This window comes from Lampetra planeri, chromosome 23, assembly GCF_965212315.1.
Source record: "Lampetra planeri chromosome 23, kcLamPlan1.2.h2, whole genome shotgun sequence".
In the NCBI taxonomy this organism is placed as follows: domain Eukaryota; kingdom Metazoa; phylum Chordata; class Hyperoartia; order Petromyzontiformes; family Petromyzontidae; genus Lampetra; species Lampetra planeri.
In genome coordinates, this window is record NC_136129.1 from 4,102,993 (window position 1) to 4,124,827 (window position 21,835).

The window sequence follows — 21,835 nt, forward strand, 5'->3', positions numbered from 1 at the left end:
ATTACAGCGGCTCTGATGTGCGGAAGAGCCAAACTCAGTGCGGCTCAAAAGCCAAGCGAAAGAGATGACCTCTTTAGAAAGATGTGTTTTTTTAAGAGGTGACCTTTAAGAAAGAGGTGGTCTTCAAGAAATAGGTGGGGCCTTTAAGAAATAAGTGGGGACATTAATAAAGAGGTTTTCTTTAAATAGGTGCCATTTAAGAAATAGGTAGGATCTTTAAGGAAGAGGTGGCGTTTCAGAAAAAGATCACCTTTAAGGAAGAGGTGAGGCCTTTAAGAAAGAGGTGGTCTTTAAGAGGTGCCCTTTAAGGAAGAGGTGGTCTTCAAGAAAGTGGTGGGACCTTTAAGGAAGAGGTGATATTTAATAAAAGATGATCTTTAAGTAAGAGGTGGGTGGCTTTAAGAGGTATACATTATTATCAGATAGCATGGGGGGATGGAGGGGGGTGAGCTTAATGTGTTATGTTATGTGCTATGAAGAAGGGACATTGCCCGATACGTCCCCTGTTATATGTTTCTTTCTATTCAGGCCAAACAGTGTTGTTATTGACACGGTCGAGTGTTGAGTTTCTCTTGTTTATTGTGACTGCACCACACTGCCAACGCAGCAGCAGCAGCGGCGTCGCCAGATGTTGCTTTAGACCAAATCCAACGCCATCTCGTGTTAGGAGAGAGACCATTCGCGTGGAATTTTCAACGTTTTGCAGCATTGCATTGTCCAAAAGCATTGTTCCGTATTTGAGTCGATATGTTGATAAGTAAGAGTGGTGGCAAAAGGGTCCCATAGATATAACTTCTTAATCGGAGGTATTATTGATTTGTTTTAGTTTGCGTTGTCCTTGTGCTGCGCTGTTTTTGTCGAGCACTGGTGAGACAAAGCCATCAGAGAGGCTCTCTCTGGTAGTGCAGCCCATCAAAGCACATTTGCATTTTTGTTACACAAATGTGATTAGTTCTAGATTTGAAGTTTTCGTGACTGCAAGGATTCATATTCTTTGGTTCTTTCGGTAAAGTCACGTAGGTGAAAAAAAATAAAATAAAAATATATTTATATAACTAAATTTCGTTACATTTTGCTTTAAAGCTTTCGTGACTGCAGGGATTCATATTCTTGGTTCTTTCGGTAAAGTCACGTAGAAGGGAAATAATAAAATTAAAAAAATATTTAAAAAATACTAATTCTCACGACGTTTCGACTGCAACACAAGCAATCATCATCAGGTGTGAAATCCACAGCAAGAATTTTCTCAATTTTCTTTATATTTTATTAGAATTTTCTAAATTTTCTTGCTGTGGATTTTACACCTGATGATGATTGCTTGTGTTGCATTCGAAACGTCGTGAGAATTATATTTATATTATTTTATTATTTCCCTTCTACGTGACTTTACCGAAAGAACCAAGAATATAAATTTAGTTATTTTATTTCCACCTACTACGTTGATTATGAATAAATAAACCCATACTTTTCGATTTAAAGTTTTTGTGACTGCAGGGATTCATCTTCTTGGTTCTTTCGATAAAGTCACGTAGAAGGATAATAAAATAAAGCATAATATTTTTTATTTTTTTTTATTTTATTTTCCCTCTACGTGACTTTATTATTATTTGATGTATTATTATTTTATTTTCCTTCTACGTGACTTTATTATTATTTGATTTGTTATTATTTTATTTTCCTTCTACGTGACTTTACCGAAAGAACCAAGAAGATAAACCCATACTTGTCAACCCCTTATCAGTGGCGACCTTATTACAGACCAATTCCGACCTTATTGGTCACCCCGTGCCCTTTATAAATCTCAACGTTCATCCCACAAAGTCCCATCACAAGGCAGATAAACACAAACAGACACAAACACAGATTTGTGCACATATTGAAACGTCTGCACGCTGGATGGACCTGAAAACTCAATTTTCCTGTACAAAAATACGGGCAAAACCGTATGGGTAGACAGCTGTGGCGATTAGCATGATTATAATTCATAATATAGTTGTTTTGGGGTGGGGTTAGATCGCCTAAATATGCGTCGTTAAACCTCATACTGTATTACGATATTCTGAAGTTACAGTGACGTCACAGCTCTAGTGCCCTTCCTCGCCACTCAGCAGCAGCAGCAGTAAAAACCATCAGCACGTCACGAAATCATTCGCGAAATGACGTCACCCATTTCTCAACGTCATCTCGCCACAAGACACAAGCGGCGGATGACGTCACGACCCGCCCCCTCCCGCCGCCAACGAATAATAACATCGCGGAGAGCGCGAGCGGCTGTGACGTCACCGACGTCCCCCCTCCTTATTTACTGACGGAAGTGACGTCAACCCCCCCTCCACCGCCAGGAGTCTTCCTTTTCCGGCCGCGCTGCCGCCGCTGCCGCCGCCATGGCGCGAGTTTACATCGGAAAGCTGAGCTACCAGGCGCGCGAACGGGACGTGGAGCGATTCTTCAAGGGCTTCGGCCGTCTCGTCGACATCACCGTCAAGAATGGGTACGGGGCGGTTGGTTTTGTGCGGTGGTGGTGGTGGTGGCGGCGTGTGTGAGGGGGTGGTGGTGGTGGTCGGGACGGAGCCCAGAGGGGAGGGGGGGAAAGCCGCAAGGCGCGCGGGAAAGAGGCGCGGGAATGGAGGGGTAGGCCCGAGGGGGGCGGGGCTTGTGGGGGAGGGGAGGGCTCACAACCCTCCACAACCCCCCACCATGATATTATTAGGTTTTTTTCGGTAAAGTCACGTAGGTAAAAAAAATAAAATTAGTAAAAGTAAAATAAAAAATTAAATAAAACTCACGACGTTTCGGAGGCAACACAAGCTTCCGTCTTCAGGTGGAACCGTCACAGCACGATAGCTGTATCAAGATGGAGCACGGGGAAGAAGATGTTGCACGTGGGGGGGGGGTTGAGCGAGAGAGAGATGTTTTAATAGAGATGGATCGGTGAGGGTATAGAGGTGTTATTGGTGGTTGAGGGGAAGATAGGGGGAGGGGAGGGAGCGACACAATGGGAGAGATGTACACTATTAGGTTTTTTCGGTAAAGTCACGTTAGATAAAAAAAAAATGTATATAAATAAATATAAGAGATGTACACTGTTGAAGCAATACAGTCGTGGAGGAAGATGTCTCGAGAAACGTGGTGGTGGTGGGGGGGTAGGTGGATACACAGAGATGGAGATTCATCGTTTGAGGTGTATGGAGGGCTGGTTGGGGGAGATGCATGTGGGGAGATGTGTACAAGGGGCAGAGAAGGTTCGATTTCAGGATGTTATTTGTTCTAGCCGGAAGGCCCCAACGAGCTGAGTTTATATTTCATGGTCGTGCTCCGACGGTGCAGATGTTGTACAGTACGGCTCTTAGCTACACTCGTGGTTACACGAGTCGCGATTCAAACAGGCAAACAATCGATGTGTGTGTTAAAGGGGGAATAGGGAACCGGTGTTAGTTGATAGAGGGATGGAGAGCTAAGTGAATATTAAACATGCGGATTATTGAGAGGGAGATAAGAAATTGGCGACGAGAGAGAAATGAAAATTACGACGAGATAGGGAATAATTTAGAGATGCGGATGGGGTAGAGAGTTGGATGTAACGACCAAAAGATGCGGAGAGATGGGAAATAAAGAGGAAAAAATGAGAGATGGCACGGCAGAGATAGGTGGTGAGAGATTTGGTTAATAGGCGAGAGAGATTGGAGATGGAATAGGGTTAAGTAAGCACAGATTGGTGATGAAACAAACTAAACTATGAACAGTTTATATTTTACCAGGTTAAGGCCCCCTGAGCGATGTAGCTCAGCGACCAGGCCACAAATGATGGCTCAACTAAAAATTACTTATCACGTGGGGAAAAAAAACGATAGTTGCCAAATACTTCAAAAGCAGACTGTGCAGAGAGCTGTGTGGATCGGTCTTTATATAATAACGGAGAGATTGAAAAGTGAAAGCGAAGATGGAGATTGTCGAAAATATATTTCATTAGATCTCCCCGCACATCTTTCATTTGCCGTATCGCCCTGAAGAAAGATGGGAATAAGGGGAGGAGGAACATCCTTGCAATCGGTTCAACATTTTAATAAATAACAAATCTTCCTCCATGTTTGCTTCTACGTCTCTGGCGATGTACCCACGCCCATGTTTTTACGTCTGTGAGCGAGCTATCAAGGTGGTCCGGGGTTCTCTAATATCACCTCCGCCATTGTAACTGGCGTCGTCTCCTCATCCGTCTAAACCGTCTCCGATTATCTCGCTAATTTTTCTATCTGCATTATCTCTCCATTATCTCTCTTCCCCCCCCCCCGTGCGTCTGTCCCTGCCGGCGTGATGGCCGTGTGCGCGCGCGCACGTGTGTGCGTGCGTGTGTGTGCATGTGCGTAGCTTTGGCTTTGTGGAGTTTGAGGATGCCCGCGACGCGGATGAAGCCGTCTATGAACTCAACGGGAAGGACATGATGGGCATGCGCGTGATCGTCGAGCGCGCGCGTGACTCCTCCCGCGATGGTCGCTGGGGGGGTCCGCCGCCTCGCGATTCTGCAGGTACCACCCGACACTCCAGCCCAGGTAATTCCCCTCTCCTCCCCTCCCCTACCCACGAATGATATGCTAAGTACACCCACCCCGTCACTCCCCTCGGTCGATTTAACAACACTTAAGAAAAGCAAGAGGCATGACTTGTATTATGGTAAAATTAAAATTGTTAGTAGTTGGGTTATGCCTTGCATGCATGTCATGTGACCGCCGCCTTTGTATGTTCAATGAATGCTCTTCGCCTTGTGTAAACCACCAGCTGGGCAGAGCTGAACCTTTGGCCGTTTTGTTGTTTAAGGGACCAAATGTCGTGATGGGGGTTTCTCATCGTTTACAGAAAATGCTGGACTTGAATCGCGTCCCCAGCCACTCTGCCAACCACCCATAATCACCCGCTAATCGATTAACCCCAACTCCACCCACCACAGTGGCTTGATTAATTTTGTTGTGATTTAACCACGTCAGATTGGTTTTCTGTACAGTTTTGTTTGCTCAAGTTAATGATTTGGGGTCGTGATTCGAATCAAGATAAAATAAAAATCCGTACTGTCTATCTCATTTGTACTGTGTATCACATATGTACTGTCTGTCTTGATCCGGTCCAGTGCGGATCGAACCGCTTGCTCAAGCAGCTTCTGTGGGCCGGATAGACGGGACTAAACGGGCACGGCATGGGCTAGAGAAGAGATGGTCTGATGTGGTACGGGAGGATTTGGAGCTGATTGGACTTGTCGATGACTGGTACCGGCGGTGTCAAGATCGGTCTCTGTGGAGGAGGCTCTTGAAGGTCGCTACTGGGCAGTTGAAGGTAGCCGCCCTCCAACGAGCAGAGCGCCGGGCGGCTAAACACAGCGAGGTGGCACAGTGGGGCGCACAGTTGGTGCATCTCAGTCAGTTAACCCATAAACACCTGTCTGTCCCATGACAGCAAGCCTTAACGCTGCATGTGGCCACAGTGTACCTAGTCTGGCACAAGCGCTGTGGTGACCTTACCGTCACTTAGTGGTGAATGGTGGCTGCTGTTTTGTGTGTTATGTTTGCGTGAGTGTGTGCGTGCGAGAGGTGGCGCAGTTCTTAGTACACTGTGCTACAAACCCAGTGACCTGAGTTTGATTCCCGGCCACAGCTAATGTCGGTGGCGAGTGATATCTGAACCGGTCCTGGGCCTCCCCTAGATGGACTCCCACTTTAAAATGAGTACCTAGTGCAGTGCGTGCACATTAGCGCTGGGGGAAAAAAAGCAGTCGGGCTTAGTTTTTCTGACAGCCCTTGCCCCAACAGTCTATGTAGGCTATAAAGGGTATCACACGTGTGTGTGCGCACACGCATTCACAATTTGTGTATGGCGTGCATGTGTTGTGTACTCAACTGCATGGCACGTGTAGGTGATGTGTTTCTGATGCGTGTGCGTGATTTGCATGCATTTGTGGTGTGTGTGCTGTATGTGTGATTGAGGTGTGGAATTTTGTGATAAATTTGTATGGGCATGGTGTGAGATTTTGTGGTTGTGTGTGATTGTGATGTGTGTGGTATGTATGTTGATGTGGTCTTTGTGTGTTTCATGCGTGTAATTGGTGTCCGAGTGGCCAGTAGTTTTGCTTTATGTGCTGCTGTATGTGTATGTAATTGTTGCGTATGATTAATGTGTAATTGTGGTTTGTGAAACTGTTATATATGATGAGCGTGTCGTTGTTATTAATGTATGCGTGTGTCCCCGCTGTGTGTGCGTGTCCCTGCTGTGTTGATGTAACCGATGTGCTGCTCAGGCCATGGGCGCCGGTTCGGTCCACCTGTACGCACCGAGTACCGTCTCGTTGTGGAGAATCTATCTAGCCGCTGCAGCTGGCAAGACCTGAAGGTACGAGCGGTGTGACGTGGCGATGGTCCCAACCATTGCCCGTAACGTGATTGGCAAGATCCTTGCTGGTGCAAGTAATGATACGAGGGCCCCCCTGTCTAAGTTACCAGCACCAAACATTTCTGCTACCCTGTGAACCCTGCTGCAGTTGGACTGCCTTTACTCAACTCGCTTGTACTAACCTCGATACAGACTCCAACCCAACCGTATCCTTTAACACTAAATCAATTACAGACTGCAACCCTAACCTCCAATACTAAACCTCGTACAAACTCCAACCCTATCCCCCAACGTTAAACCCAGTATAGACTCCAACCCTATCCTCCTATAACACTGAACCCAATACAGATTGCAACCCTAACCTCCAACACTAAACCCAGTACAAACTCCAACCCTATCCCCCAACGTTAAACCCAGTATAGACTCCAACCCTATCCTCCTATAACACTGAACCCAATACAGACTGCAACCCTAACCTCCAACACGAAACCCAGTACAGACACCAAACCCTATCCTCCAACACTAAACCCAGTACAGACTCTAACTTCCAACACAAAAACAATGTTGATTTCAACCTTCATTAACCTCTTCTTGTTTATCTTCTTGTTTACTCTTTTGAAAATGTTACTAATATTGAGCGGATCCCCTGATAGTGATGATGATGATGACGACGACACTGTGCCGTCCCCTCCCCCGGTTATTGCGCACATGCAGGACCACATGCGGCAGGCGGGCGAGGTGACCTACGCGGACACTAACCGTGGGCGAGCCAACGAGGGCGTCATCGAGTTCCGCACGCTCGCCGACATGCGCCGCGCACTTGACAAGCTCGACAACTCGGAGCTGTATGGGCGCCGCATTCGCCTGACGCGGCAGCGCGCCTCAAGGTGATGAACGCCTGCCCACACAAAGACAAAAAAAGACTTGACAATAACCAGCCCCCTGTATAGCCTGTTGTGGCAAGTGCTGTTAGCGAGCACCTATGATGGTTAGCACGGCACGTGAGGGGGTGGGGTGGCCCACCGCACCCGGGGCCGCCTTAGTCTGGCGATATTTACACACCGCACCAGGGACTCATTTTAGGCTGAGTCGAACTAGGGAAGGTCCAGGACCGGTTCGGATAATCCCTGGTGTTGACCACGAGCGGGAATCGAACTCGGGTTGCCAGGATCGGGAGCAACGCACCAATTGCTACACGACCACTTCCCACACATCGCGCAGACACACACGGCATGTCTATATATCTTGGAAAAGTAGGCCAAATGCTCTCTTGAAGGGCTGTCTAGAACTCCCTCCATTAGAGGCACTTCCGCCAACAGTGGCGTGATGCAGAATCAGAATCTTTTATACTGGAGGAATCTGATGAGCTATAAAACTTTTTTTAACAGATGTCCTGTAAGGGCAGGTTCAGAAGGTTACAACAAACACCTTTCTCAGCTTGTGATGTTATTTATATGGATTGTGTTTAATTTTCTTGTGAATGACCATGCGTGTGAATAGTTAAACGCCTCGTGGTGATTAATGGAGCCGGTCTGTGTGTGTGTGTGTGTGTATTTTACAGATCTGGCTCGCGTAGCCGCTCCCGGTGAGTAATGGACGTCTGCTGTGGCACGATAGCAGGCTCGCACAACCACACTCGCAACACGGGGGGGGGGGTGGTGTGGCGATGTACGGCAACACAGAATGGGGAAACCCGAGCTGTCTAAAACTCTTCCCCCCTCGCTCCCATTTTCTTCTGCAGCTCGCGAAGCAGGAGCCGCCGTCGCTCGCCCTCCCGTTCGCCACGGAGACGCTCCGGGTCTCGGTCACCACGGAGACGCTCGGGGTCTCGGTCGCCACGGAGACGCTCGGGATCTCGGTCGCCACGGAGACGCTCCGGGTCTCGGTCGCCACGGAGACGCTCGGGCTCTAGGTCTCCGCGGAGACGCTCCGGGTCTCGCTCGCCGCGTAAGCGGTCGGCTTCCCGCTCGCCGCGTAAGCGGTCGGCTTCCCCGTCGCCACGGAAACGGTCTGCTTCCCGGTCTCCACGGAAACGCTCCGTTTCCCCATCCGCACGGAAACGCTCGGCTTCCCCGTTGCCGCGAAAGCGATCCGCTTCCCCGTTGCCACGGAAACGATCCCCTTCTCGGTCACCGCGGAAACGATCGGCTTCCCCGTCACCGCGGAAGCGATCCGCTTCCCCGTTGCCAAGGAAGCGGTCCGCTTCTCCGTCGCCGCGGAAACGGTCCGCTTCCCCGTTGCCACGTAAGCGATCGGCGTCCCCGGTGTCACGGAAACGCTCCACCTCCCCCGCTTTGCGCAAGGGCTCCCGATCTCAGTCGCCACGGAAACGCGCCCGCTCTGCTTCCGGCAGCCGCTCGCGTTCCCCATCTCCCCGCGCGGCCTCACCCACAGCCGCAGCCCCGTGACCCGAGGTCGCAACCTTCCCCCGACCCCGTACCTCCTCTCCCTTCCATTATTACCCTCTGTGTCACCCATGAACTCCCTGTACCCGCATAACCACCCCTGTACCCCTAACCCCCCATGCCTTTAGCCCCTTGAATTTTCTGTATCCCCCTTGAACCTTACCGGTACTCCTGGCCATTCATTTCCTTTGTTTCACCCTGTACTCCCATCGCTACTACCCTCTTCCCCCAACCTGCCCCTGTCTCAAGTCTTGAATCTCCCAGAATCCCCAAGTCATCCCGGTACCCTCATGGTCCTCCCTGTACGTCCCCCATAACCCTTCCTCTACCGCGAGTAACCCTCCCTGTATGGCGCTACCTGTCTGTCATGTACCCAGTTTTCCCTTGTCAGAATTGTACCCTTTAGCCTATCCCCTCACTCTCCCCGACTCATCCCTCTTTTTCCCTCCCCCTGTATCCTCTAATTCTACCATTGCTCCCCCCCCCCCTTTTTACCTTCCCCGATATTCCCCTAACTCATCGTTCACCGATTTAGAAAAGCAATCACCTGTCAATTACGTTCATTGATAAACAGGTGAGAACTGCATTTGTGCCGTTAGTTTAGTGGTGAGACGTAGGGCCTTGTACGTTAGGAAAGTGGTTAGACTTATCTCCTTTAAGCCCCTACAAGTGCCCTTGTGACCCCCGCCACCAACCCACTCGGGGACAGGGTTTCCCAGACTACATTCCTCACGCCACACGATGACGCGCCTCCCCTTGTTCAACCAACCACTTCCAATGCAGATTAAGTCGCCACAAGCGACACGCGCCTGATGTTTGGTGAACGAGTCCCTCCCAGCAAGGTGGAGTGTCCTGTTCCAGAGAGAAAATGTGTGACGTTGGACACATTCGCCGCACGCACTCTAGTTACGCGCGACACATTGATTTTAACCAGCACGCGCACGTGTGCGACGCACGAGCCAATCATCGGATGTGCGCAGCATCGTTGTGACTTCGTTTCCACTTGGAACGGAGACCATTGGTGTAAACGTCATCTTCTGCTACCACCTTATTTTGGAAGTCCCTTTCCCAGGCCATCTGTGCTATCGATCCCTGCGGTATCGTTATGGTTCAGAGCTCAAGACCGTCTGTAGCTTTGACGGTTTCTCTTAACGACGGCTGGCGAAATGCCACATTTCCCCTCGTCCCTCTGTTTCTACTCGGCGTGTCTAGAGATGCAGGCCTCTTACGGACGCGATTATAAATCTCACACTGTACCGTGTAATGTGGTCACTTGCAAGCGTTGGGAGTTTGGGAAACCGGGCCCCCCAGTGCCCACTTGCGCGCATACCCTTGCTCCATGGTCCCATCGAAATTCAGTCCGAGAACGGCCACTTTTATATTGCCGCTTCTGCATTTTGCGTTCACGTTTATCTTCCAGTGCCGTTGCTGTCTTGTGTTTTTATTTTTAAAATTTGAATGTTTGTGAGTAGCCCCTCCCCACCACCTCTGGAAAACAAATTTTAGTTGGTCCGGGTTCTCTGGGGGGGTTTGGGAGTCCGTGCAGTGTGATTTGACTGGGAGAGAGGGGGGGGGGGGTGTGTCGCTCATGGGCTTTGGGGGTAGAGGAGAGGGCGGTTAGGGTTGATGGAGTGAGGGATGTGATGGGAGGTGTGAATTGCCAGTGCAGCTGGGGCGTGGTGGGGGAGCGGCGATTACAAACGAACGGCGCTGTCAAACCTCGGCGCTTCACCCTCGCAACCGGTCAATAAATTTCTAACAAATTCTGTGTTCGACTGCACGTGTCCTCGCTGTTGTGTGTGTGTGCTGTGCAGCTCCTCCGCGTCTTCTACTCGGGTTCGACTGCGTGTTGTTTGGCTGGGAAGCTCGGCGCTAGAGTCGGCTGCTCGCAATCGAAAGGGTGCGAGTTCAGGTGGCGTGTTAATTCGCGTTGAGTTTCTAAATGAGTACTGTACCACTTTTGTAAAGTGAACAGTGGTTGACCGAAGGAGATTCTCACCATTCCGGCCATAGGAACGTGGAATTTCAACAAGCTTCGGGATGTAAAACAAATCTCAATATTCACTGAGTAGGAAACCACCGACTTGTTTATCCTGTTCGATGTGTTCAATGTTTTATTCCACGTGCTGCGAGTATCATTACACGATTCCTAGAGCTCCCAGCACGTGACGCTTACGTGGTACAACTTGAAAATATCTATCTTGTTGGGCAATGGTGGTGCGGGTGTTTCTATACCGCACTACGAAACGGGAAACCCCAACTCCAGATCACCACCTTGCCACGTGGTGTCAGAACTTATACTATCCACCTATATTCTTAGGTTTTTTTCCGGTAAAGTCGCGTAGGAAAAAATTTAATGAAAGTAAAATAAAAAAAATTTACCTCCGTGACTTTACCGAAAAAAACCTAAGAATATGAATCCTTGCAGTCACGAAAGCTTCAAATCTAGAACTATCCACCAAGGTTGCTTCAGCTTCAAATGCGTGCCTGGTGTGTGCAAACATCACTGCGGGGAGAAGGTGGCTGGACTTGGTCCTGGGCACACCACCACCACCGCCCCCCTTTGGTGCCCCTTGCTATTATCATTGGCTTCCTTTAACTGTAACGTTCGTGAGGAATCTGTCGATGGCCTGCTTGTCAACTCGCCACTCAAGTCTGACATTCGTAGCCCTTGGGGGCGGTTTTTTGGTTAGCGTCTTTTTACAATCAACCACCACCAAAACGAAAACACGTGCTTTCGTACAATGAGCTTCAATCACCCCCTCGCCTCTCGATAAGTAATTCACATTGTTTTAACCTGAGGTGTACACGTGTGGTACTTAAATAATAAAAGGTACTTTAAATAAAAACAAAAACAAATTTTGAGTGACCCTTTAATGTCCCCACGTGCAATGTACCCCTAGGTAAGATGGCCGACCCCTAGGTAAGATGGCCGACCCCCTAGGGAAGATGGCCGCCCGCGTCATAGGGGGTGGGCATCAACCATGTGCCGCGTGACGTCCCCGGCAAACGACCGGATTATAAGACGCACCTTCCCCCCCCCCACATAACACGACACTATCTTAAGCAACAGTTCAAGGCATCTTACTTTCTGGCGCGTATTGTCGTCTTTAAGAATACGCCATTCGATACGTCGGCAAAACGCTTTGGGCGCGGCTGCGTCGTGACGTCACTCACGCGCATGCCCGGGCGTCGTGACGTCATTGACGGCGTCGTGGAGGCGTCGTGACGTCACTGGAGGCGTCGTGAGCGCCACGTGTCTCGGTGCCTCCCCGTGCATCCTTTTCCGGGCTTTGCTGCTGCTGCTGCCGCTGCACCTGTTCACGTCAATTGCTGTTCCTGCCAATTCTGCTGTTCACATTGTGTCTGCTGTTACCGCTGATTCCGCTGTTACCGCTGATTCTGCTGATCCTGCTGATTCCGCTGATACCGCTGATACCATCTCCTGGCTGCTCCTGATTATTCCGCTGATATCATCTGCTTCGGGATCAGCCACATCCGCGTTCTTGCTTCACCGCTCCTCCTTCTCCACCACCACCGTACTCGTAGCTTGTCGCAATGCCTCTGGAGTTTGAGTTGTGCCCGGGCAGGAAGATCGGCGATGAGAACCCGTGTTTCATCATCGCCGAGATCGGCCAAAACCACCAGGGAGACCTGGAGATCGCCAAGAAGATGATCAAGATGGCAAAGGTGAGGAAGAGGAGGAGAAGGGGGGGTCTCACTCAGCATTGGACATCAGTGAAAAAGAGCTTCTTGGTTCTTTCGGTAAAGTCACGTAGAATGGAAATAATAAATTAATAAAAATAAAATCATTTTATTATAAAACATAATAAAATAATTTGTTTTAAAATAATTTTATTATGTTTTATTGTATTATTATTTTATTATTTCCATTCTACGTGACTTTACCGAAAGAACCAAGAAGATGAATCCCTGCAGTCACGAAAGCTTTAAATCGAAATGAAAAAGAGCTGTGTTGCTAATCGGATTCCTCCAGCATTAAATATAGATTCAGATTCTGGAATTTGGGACAGACTCATGTCCCTCTCGTGGAGATGAATTCGGGTCCACCTCGTAGAGCTGACGTTATGTCCCCTGGCCAGAGGTCGCAAACAGGTTTTGATTCCTTACCCGTACCCGGCCGCACCAGGGTCGCAAACGGCTACCCGTACCCGGCCGTACCCTACCCGCACCCGGCCCGGCCGGGTACGGGTAGGGTACGGGTATCGGGTACCTGATTGCGACCTCTGGGATGAAGCCATGTGGCAGGCGCGGGTGGGTTGATTCTAGGAACTTGAATTGTGAGAAGAGACAAGACGTTGGGAAATGAGTGACAAACGGTGACTCACCAGTGACTCACGGCCTACCCGTACCCGGCCGCACCAGAGTCGCAAACGGCTACCCGTACCCGTACCCGGCCGGGTACGGGTAGCCGGGTATCGGGTAGGGTACGGGTATCGGGTACCCGGTTGCGACCTCTGCCCCTGGCCCTCACCCCCCCCCTCCCCTCCCCGGTGGAGGTGAAATCACGTCCCCCCCCCCCCCCCTGGTGGAGTTTAATCACCCCCCCCCCAACATCCTCACTCGTGGTTGAGTAAATTCAACGTCCATCCTCTCAATGCTGGCTTCCTTCCGAATGCCGTGGGTCGCCAGTTCCTATGATCACTGTTTCATTGGTTTCATGGCTTTATTTTGGTGATTTCGAAAAGTGTATTGGTTTAGCCGTGTTTGTTTGTTGTAGTACAGAGTTAGACTGATGGCCTTAATCTTTGTTCTACGTGACTTTACCGAAAGAACCAAGAAAATGAATCCCTGCAGTCACGAAAGCTTTAAATCGAAATTTAATCTAAGTTGTCTTGTGGTTGTTGTTGGATGTTTGACTTGCATCCCACTGGGATTTGTGCACGCAGCGTTGGTGTACGGTGTTTTTTTCTGCAATATTTTGTTGTCTTTTCTTGGATTTTCTGTTTGCACTCAGTCGCATATTCACTTTAAGATGTTTTTTTGTTCATGTTTTTGTTTTTTGTTTGTTGCGGTTGCACCCGATTCAAGAGCCGAATGGCTCACAGGGCTAAACCTAATAAATTAACTTGGAACTTGAAGCACTCGAGTTCGACACCGGGGTTCAAAGTTCAGCGGTGCAAGGCGCGGCTTCTCGTGACGTTTGTTGCCCCCCCCCCTCCCCTAGGGCACGAAATTCCTCCTCCCCAAGTCCTCGTCTCGACCTAATTCTTGGCAATAAACCGAGACGTGCTTCGGTTAAACGTTGATTTTGTTTAACCAGGTGTCTGTCTGTGTGTGAGAGTCTGGCTAAAGCACAGCAAGTTGGCACAGTAGGGGGGGCACAGGTGGTGCATCAGCCAGTCATCTCAGTCGTCTCAGTCAGTCGACCCGTGGCACCTGCTGGGTCTGCCCCGTGACCTCCTGCCAGCGGGCGTTCGACACTTCACGTGGCCTCAAGGTGCACATGGCCTGGCACAAGCGTCGTGGTGACGTCACCGCCACTTAGTGGCGAATAGCGGTTGTTGTTGTTGTTGAGAGAGAACTCCAGAGCCCGGGATAGAATCTCATGTGCAAGAGTGGCCTTGCGGGTGTTAGTCAGCTGGTGAGGGTGGGGGGCGATGGTTGGTGCCGTGAGTAGGAGGCCCGATTGAGTGGTGTGGTGGTGGTGTGTGTCGTGGGGTATCGCTGCGGCTATTCGCCAGATGCAAGTTGGTACAGTAGGGGGCACAGGTGGTGCATCAGCCAGTCATCTCGGTCATCTCAGTCAGTCGACCTGTGGCACCTGGGTCTGCCCCGTGACCTCCTGCCGGCGGGCGTTCGACACTTCACGTTGTCTCAAGGTGCACATGGCCTGGCACAAACGTCGTGGTGACGTCACCGCCACTTAGTGGCGAATGGCGGTTGTTGTTGTTGTTGTTGTGTGTATAAATGTTTGTATGTGTGTTGGCACAGTAGAGGGTACAGCTGGTGGTGCATCTGCCAGTCGTCTCAAGACGGCCAACCCACGGCACCAGCTGGGTCTGTCCCGAGACCTCCTCCAGGCAGCAGCGAGCCTTCGACACTTCACGTGGCAGCCTCAAAGTGCACCTGGCCTGGCACAGGCGCCGTGGTGACATCACCGTCACTTAGTGGCGAATTGGGGGTATTGGTAATGGTGGGGTCACAATGGGGAGCGGTGGCGCAGTGGTTAGCGTGTTGGGCTACGAGCCCGGCGATTCCCACTCGCTATGGCCAACACCAGTGACTATTATATGAACCGGTCCTGGGCTTCCTCTAGGTTAACTTGGCCTCGAATCAGTACCCATGCTTTGTGCGTTGTGTAAAAATCGTCACCGGAGAGACAAAGGCGGTCGGGCGAGGTGCTGGCAAGACTGCATAGGTGCTCGTTAACAGCACTTGCTCCAAAAAATATGTTAAATGTGCCACCTGTCCCTGAGTTTTCCAGAATTGCCCTTGTCGAGCGAGAGGCAGCTGCTTTGTTGAAACATCTGGAAGAAGTCTTCCTGGAGCATAATAATCCTAGTTTTGTAATAATAGTCACAAGAATTCACCACTCGGCACAATGCATTAACACGATCTTCTCCCCTCTCCCGGCACGGTGAGATGATTAGCCATCTCACGGTTTGGCCCGGTGGGAAAGCCTCGTGTGTTTACACATGGGGATGGGTTGTGTGTGCACGTGGGTGTGTCTGTGTTCACCTGGGTGTGTGTGTGTGTATATACGTGGGTGTGTGTACCCAGCTCTCCAGATAAGCTGTATAGTGGCGCTATTTAAGCTTATAACACGGTGTGACATTTTAATATAATCCAGGGCTTAATGTCAGCCGGGGTCTGTTCAGGTTTGCTATCGGTGCAGGTAAAGGAACACCTCGCACTGTCGTTTGGTTAGGGACCAGGGCATGGACGAATGTCAAAGCACAGTCTTGATTTAGCCTTGCAAATGTTTTTTGGCCGGCGAAAAACGTGCATGCAAATAACTACAGTGCCGTAACTATATGACACATGCGTGCGAAACCCAAATGAACAAATAAAATAAAAATAAACATAAGAATAAATAAACAGGACTAAATAAATAAACAAAACTCAATAAATTAACAAAATGATACCTTGAAATATTTATAATCTTGCGTAAGTAAACATTGTAGTATTATACTGTTATAATTACAGAAATAAGTACAGTATTAATAATATATAATAATATTAATAATCGAACCTTTATAATTCATTTTTTGTCTATCTGTCTGTCTATCTATCTGTCTGTCTGTCCGTCCGTCTGCGTACGCTCCCTTGCGGGGGATGTAACTCTCGGACCGTGGGGTTCGGCGAGATTAATTTTTGCAGGTGGGCACGCCCCCGGCCCCGCGGTAAACTTAGGCATTTCCGATTTTTCGTCTCTAAACTTTAAATCGGACCGATTATCGATTTAGTGCGATTTCTCATTATTTAGTTATTTAACGCTTTATTTATTTATTTACTATTGCCGACCGGCGCGGACCACGGCGGTTGCCCCTGGCAACGGGTAGCGACGCATTCGCTGCGGGGTGGACGCCATTTTTAATTCCCGTTATAAATATGCGCACGCATTAACACGCGACTGTGAGGTAAATTCATCAAAGTTTCACGTCCTCTTCACTCCCCCCCCACCCCAATGTGTGCAGTTACTATTATAGGGTCGGTAGATAATAAAATTATAGCGATTAGACAGTATTATTGTAGCGCGGGAGGGGGGGGGGGTTAACGGCCCCAGCACCCAGCCTCAGCCGGGTGGGCAATCTAGGCGAGGCCGGAGGCTCTGCACGGTACTAGGCCTCGACACGCAACTCTGTCAGGCGACGACTTTGTGGTATAAACTCGATATACCCAGCGTTGGGCAAAGCCGGGTACTTCCGCTAGTATATAATAAAAGCGACGAAAGTCCAGGAAGGTATCGCTGTACTCATCAGATGCCACCTGGCCAGAGGTCGCAACCGGGTACCTGATACCCATACCCTACCCGATACCCGGCTACCCGTACCCGGCCGGGTACGGGTACCTGTTTGCGACCCTGGTGCGGCCGGGTACGGGTAGGCCGTGAGTCACTGGTGAGTAACCGTTTGTCGCTCATCTCCCAACGTCTTGTCTTTTCTCACAATTCAAGTTCCTAGAATCAACCCACCCGCGCCTGCAACATGGCTCCATCCCAGAGGTCGCAATCAGGTACCCCGATACCCGTACCCTACCCGTACCCAGCCGGGTAGGGTACGGGTACGGCCAGGTACGGGTACCCGTTTGCGACCCTGGTGTGGCTGGGTACGGGTACGGGTAAGGAATCAAAACCCGTTTGCGACCTCTGCATCTGGCGCAGGCTACCTCCGACTTGGAAAATATTCAGTGAGATCTCATCATGGTATGGGAAGCGGCAGTGCCGTGGTTTGCGCACTACAAACCTGATGACCGATTTCGATTCCCGCTCCTGCCCGCAGCCAACTTCAGCGTGGAGTATCTGAACCGGTCCTGTGCCTCCTCTAGGTCGACTCAGCCTTGAAAACGAGTACCTAAGATGGTGTGTAAGCGTCAGCACTAAGGAGACAAAGGCGGTCGGTCGTCTGGCTGGTGACATTACCCCCCTCGTGTACCGTGCCGGCCTTCAGTGTTGCTCGCTTGTAGCACTTGGCCCAACAGCCTGTGTTGGCTACATGGGGGATCTTTGTCTTTGTGTGTACACAGGACTGTGGTGCGGACTGTGCCAAGTTCCAGAAGAGTGAACTTGACCACAAGTTCAACCGCGCCGCACTCGAGCGGCCATACACCTCCAAGCACTCGTGGGGTGAGTCCCACCGCACTAATCACACCACGTTGACCACATCATACTAACCACACCACACTAACCACACCACACTAACCACACCACACTAACCATACTAACCACATCACGCTAACCACACCACACTAACCACACCATACTAACCACATCATACTAACCACACCACACTAACCACACCACATTAACCACACTAACCACACCACGCTAACCACATCATACTAACCATACCACACTAACCACACCACATTAACCATACTAACCACACCACACTAACCTGACTAACCATACCTTACTACAGGAACATTTCACCACGCTGCATTAACCTCACCACATGCACTGGCACGACAACACGTACTTCGCGGTGCTCCGCAGGGCCTTGGGAAGCTGTGCACCACCGTCCCAGATCCCTACGATTTAGTCGCCACGTTGAGTCGCTTTAATTTTACACTACGAACCCGCCGACCCCAGTTGGATTCCCGATCACGGCCGACACCAGTGGCAAAAATACTTAAAACTTTCCTGGGCCTCCCTGGGGTTGGCTGAGCCTTAAATGAGGAGCACCTGGTGCATCACCACAGGGGAGATAACGGCATCCGGGAGTGGTGTTAGCAACAGCACCACTCCTCGTGTTCCGCGTTGGCCTTAATAGGCGCCGCTCGCAACCGGCTCGGTTAACGCTGTGCGGTGGTGGGCGGTGGTGGGCGGGGGTCTCTCTCGGTGTAGGAGCAACGTACGGGGAGCACAAGCGGCACCTGGAGTTCAGCCATGACCAGTACCGCGAGCTGCAGCGCTACGCCAAGGAGGTCGGCATCTTCTTCACGGCGTCCGGCATGGATGAGGTGCGTGCCCACGCACAACAACAACAAGCAGCAGCAGCAGCAGCCGCCCATTCGCCACAAAGTGGCGGTGACGTCGGCGCAGAGCTTGTGCCGGGCTAGGTGCACTTTGAGGCTGTCGTGGGAAGTGTGGCAGGCTCGCGACCGCTGCTGGTCGGAAGGGGTTACGGGACAGACCCACCAGGTGTTCATGTTTCGATGAGTGAGATAACCGACAGATGCGCACCGCCTGTGGTGCCCACTGTGGCAGCTTTCTGGGCGCAAAATAAAGACAAAGATCCCCCGTATAGCCTTAACAGAATGTTGAGGCAAGTGCGGTTAGTGAGCACCTATGAAGGCCGGCACGACACACAAGGAGGTGGGTGGCCACCACCTTGCCCGACCGCCTTTGTCTCCCTAGTGGCGATGTTTACACACCGCACCAGATACTCATTTGAGGCTGAGTCGACCTAGGAGAGGCCTAGGACTGGTTCAGATAATCGTCACTGGTTTTGGCTGTGAGAGGGAATCGAATTCGGGTCGCCGGGTTGTTAGCGCACAACCGCACAGGTGCGCATGCACAAATGCACACACAAGTACACACAGTTTCAGTTTCATTTATTTGGTATCGCCCTGTGAGCCGTTCGGCTCTTGAATCGGGTGCAACCGCAACAAACAAAAAACATCTTAAAGTGACTTTGCGCAAACAGAAAAATCCAGGAAAAAACTGCAAAGTCTTCCAGAAAAAAAAGCACCGTCCACCAACGCTGTGCAAAAATCCCAGTACACGCGGATAGGTACACGTGTGTACGTGCAAGCTGAGTTGGAATAAGAAATTGTACAGTTTCTCCATGCCCCCTGTCGCCCTGTCCCCATGTCCCTCTGTCCCAGATGGCCGTGGAGTTCCTCCATGAGTTGAACGTTCCGTTCTTCAAGGTCGGCTCGGGAGACACCAACAACCTCCCCTACCTGGAGAGCACCGCCAAGAAGGGTGACGCTCTCCGCTACAACAGCCACCACCACCACCACCACCACAAATGTCAACCACTGACGTCAATGCAATCACTACCCACAACCATCACGATGATGACGTTGAGCGATGTTGTTTGACGACGTCGAACGATGTTGGGCGATGGAAAACTGTGATCTCTTGGTGATGATGATTTTGTTGTCGTCGTGTGCCGCTGGTCAGGCCGGCCAATGGTGATCTCGAGCGGCATGCAGAGCATGGAGACGATGCGCCGTGTCTACGCCACCGTGAAGCCGCTCAACCCCAACTTCTGCCTCCTGCAGTGCACGAGCGCCTACCCCCTGGAGCCGCGCGACGTGAATCTGCGTGTGCTCACCGTGAGCCTCACCACCACCGCCCCGCTCCTCACCACTACCACCACCGCTTCTCACCACTACCACCACCCCTCCTCACCACTACCACCACCACTCCTCACCACCACCACTCCTCACCACTACCACCACCACTCCTCACCACCACCACTCCTCACCACTACCACCACCACTCCTCACCACTACCACCACCGCTCCTCACCACTACCACCACCGCTCCTCACCACTACCACCACCGCTTCTCACCACTACCACCACCGCTCCTCACCACTACCACCACCACTCCTCACCACTACCACCACCGCTTCTCACCACTACCACCACCACTCCTCACCACTACCACCACCACTCCTCACCACCACCACTCCTCACCACTACCACCACCGCTTCTCACCACTACCACCACTCCTCACCACCATGGCTCCTCACCACTACCACCACCGCTTCTCGCCACTACTCGTACCACCACCGCTCCTCACTCCCCACAGAGTGCTCACCTAGTGCCTCGCCTCAGCGCCACTCGTGCTCACCGCTGCTGCTCTTACTTCCTCGCCGCTCACCACCGCCGCTCCTCGCTGCTCCTTGCCGCTCACCGAGTGCTTGCCTTGGGCCACCTCACCACTCATCCTCTCACCCCCGTCTCCTCCCCAGTCTCCTCCTCCTCCTCCACCGTGTGCACTCTAACCCTCCTACACCTCCACCCTCTCCCCCCAACTCTCTCTCTCTCTCTCCCTTGCCTGCCCCCTCCTTGCCCCCCCCCCCCCCCAGACCTACCAGCAGGAGTTCCCGGACGTGCCGGTGGGCTACTCGGGTCACGAGAGCGGGCTGACGGTGACGCTGGCGGCGGTGGCGCTGGGGGCCAAGGTGGTGGAGCGCCACGTGACGCTGGACCGCACGTGGAAGGGCAGCGACCACGAGGCGTCGCTGGAGCCCTCGGAGCTGGCGCAGCTGGTGCTCGAGGTTCGCGCCGTCGAGGCAGCGCTCGGCTCGCCCGCCAAGCGCATGCTGCCCTGCGAGGAGGCCTGCCACACCAAGGTGGGACACGTGGTGGGGGAGGTGGGGGAGAGACGGGGGGGGGGTGTGGGGGAGAGACGGGGGGGGGTGTGAGGGGAGACACAGTGGTGGTGAGGAGGCCTGCCACACCAAGGTGGGACACGTGGTGGGGGTGGTGGGGGAGGTGTGGGGAAGAGACGGGGGGGGGGGGCGGTGAGCGGAGACACGGTGGTGGTGAGGAGGCCTGCCACACCAGGTGGGACACGTGGTGGGGGAGGTGGGGGAGGTGTGGGGAAGAGACGGGGGGGGGGGGCGGTGAGCGGAGACACGGTGGTGGTGAGGAGGCCTGCCACACCAAGGTGGGACACGTGGTGGGGGAGGTGTGCGGGAGAGACGGGGGGGGCGGTGAGGAGTTCTGCAACACCAACGTGGGGGGGTGTGGAGGTGGAGAGGGGAGACAGGGGGGTTGTGAGGAGGCCTGGCACACCAAGGTGAGACACGTGGGGGGAGGGGCAGGGGGAAGAGGTGTGGGGTGTAGACACGGGAACGGTGGTGGTGAGGAGGCCTGGCACACCAAGGTGAGATGTGATGATAGCTCAACGAAGTGGCTTGTGGACTTTCATAGCAGCCAAATACTCTTCAACGCGTGTTTTTAAATGGGGGGGTTGCAAGATATCTGGACCACCCTGTCCACCCGTGTGTGCAGTGCGCAGTGCGGCGCTTACCACTGCGCTTCCACCCCTAATGGCAGCGGTACACCTCCCTGCTTGCGCATCCCCTCTCCCACCCCCCCCCCCCCCGCCCTCTCTCGCGTAGCTGGGCAAGTCGGTGGTGGCGCGCGTGGACATCGCGGCGGGGGCCAAGGTGACCCTCGAGCAGCTGACGGTGAAGGTGGCGGAGCCGCGCGGCGTCGCTCCCGAGCTCATCTACAGCCTCGTGGGCCGCACCACCACGCGCGCCATCCTCGCCGACGACTCCGTCACCGAGGACGCCCTGCAGTGACGAGGGGGGGGGGCGGGCGGTGAAGGCCGTGGGGTGAGGGGAGTGGTGGGGGGGTGAGGGGAGTGGTGGGGGTGCGGGGCCGCGTGCGGAAGGATCGGGGC

The 21,835-nt window shown here is 52.1% G+C and overlaps 2 protein-coding genes across 2 annotated transcripts; both read left to right on the forward strand.

The window, feature by feature from the left end:
• The first annotated feature begins 2,322 nt into the window (after nt 1-2,322).
• On the forward strand, nt 2,323-10,545 carry LOC144726259 (uncharacterized). Its single transcript, XM_078604806.1, has 6 exons — nt 2,323-2,491; nt 4,366-4,547; nt 6,281-6,372; nt 7,087-7,259; nt 7,934-7,957; nt 8,114-10,545. Exons 1-6 carry the CDS (start codon nt 2,385-2,387, stop codon nt 8,778-8,780), a joined length of 1,245 nt encoding a protein of 414 aa, XP_078460932.1. The 5' UTR covers nt 2,323-2,384; the 3' UTR covers nt 8,781-10,545.
• Nucleotides 10,546-12,012: 1,467 nt separating this feature from the next.
• NANS (N-acetylneuraminate synthase) lies at nt 12,013-21,739 on the forward strand. The gene is made up of 7 exons (XM_078604808.1): nt 12,013-12,467; nt 17,487-17,586; nt 18,307-18,422; nt 19,290-19,389; nt 19,591-19,745; nt 20,508-20,774; nt 21,549-21,739. Exons 1-7 carry the CDS (start codon nt 12,336-12,338, stop codon nt 21,732-21,734), a joined length of 1,056 nt encoding a protein of 351 aa, XP_078460934.1. The 5' UTR covers nt 12,013-12,335; the 3' UTR covers nt 21,735-21,739.
• Nucleotides 21,740-21,835: the final 96 nt, after the last annotated feature.

Coding starts and splice junctions, on each gene's coding strand:
- LOC144726259 (XM_078604806.1), top strand. CDS start 2,385: ATGGCGCGAGTTTACATCGGAAAGCTGAGCTACCAGGCGCGCGAACGG. Junction 6,373..7,086: donor GCAGCTGGCAAGACCTGAAG/GTACGAGCGGTG, acceptor GCGCACATGCAG/GACCACATGCGGCAGGCGGG. Junction 7,958..8,113: donor GGCTCGCGTAGCCGCTCCCG/GTGAGTAATGGA, acceptor TTTCTTCTGCAG/CTCGCGAAGCAGGAGCCGCC.
- NANS (XM_078604808.1), top strand. CDS start 12,336: ATGCCTCTGGAGTTTGAGTTGTGCCCGGGCAGGAAGATCGGCGATGAG. Junction 12,468..17,486: donor AGATGATCAAGATGGCAAAG/GTGAGGAAGAGG, acceptor GTGTGTACACAG/GACTGTGGTGCGGACTGTGC. Junction 17,587..18,306: donor CACCTCCAAGCACTCGTGGG/GTGAGTCCCACC, acceptor CTCTCGGTGTAG/GAGCAACGTACGGGGAGCAC.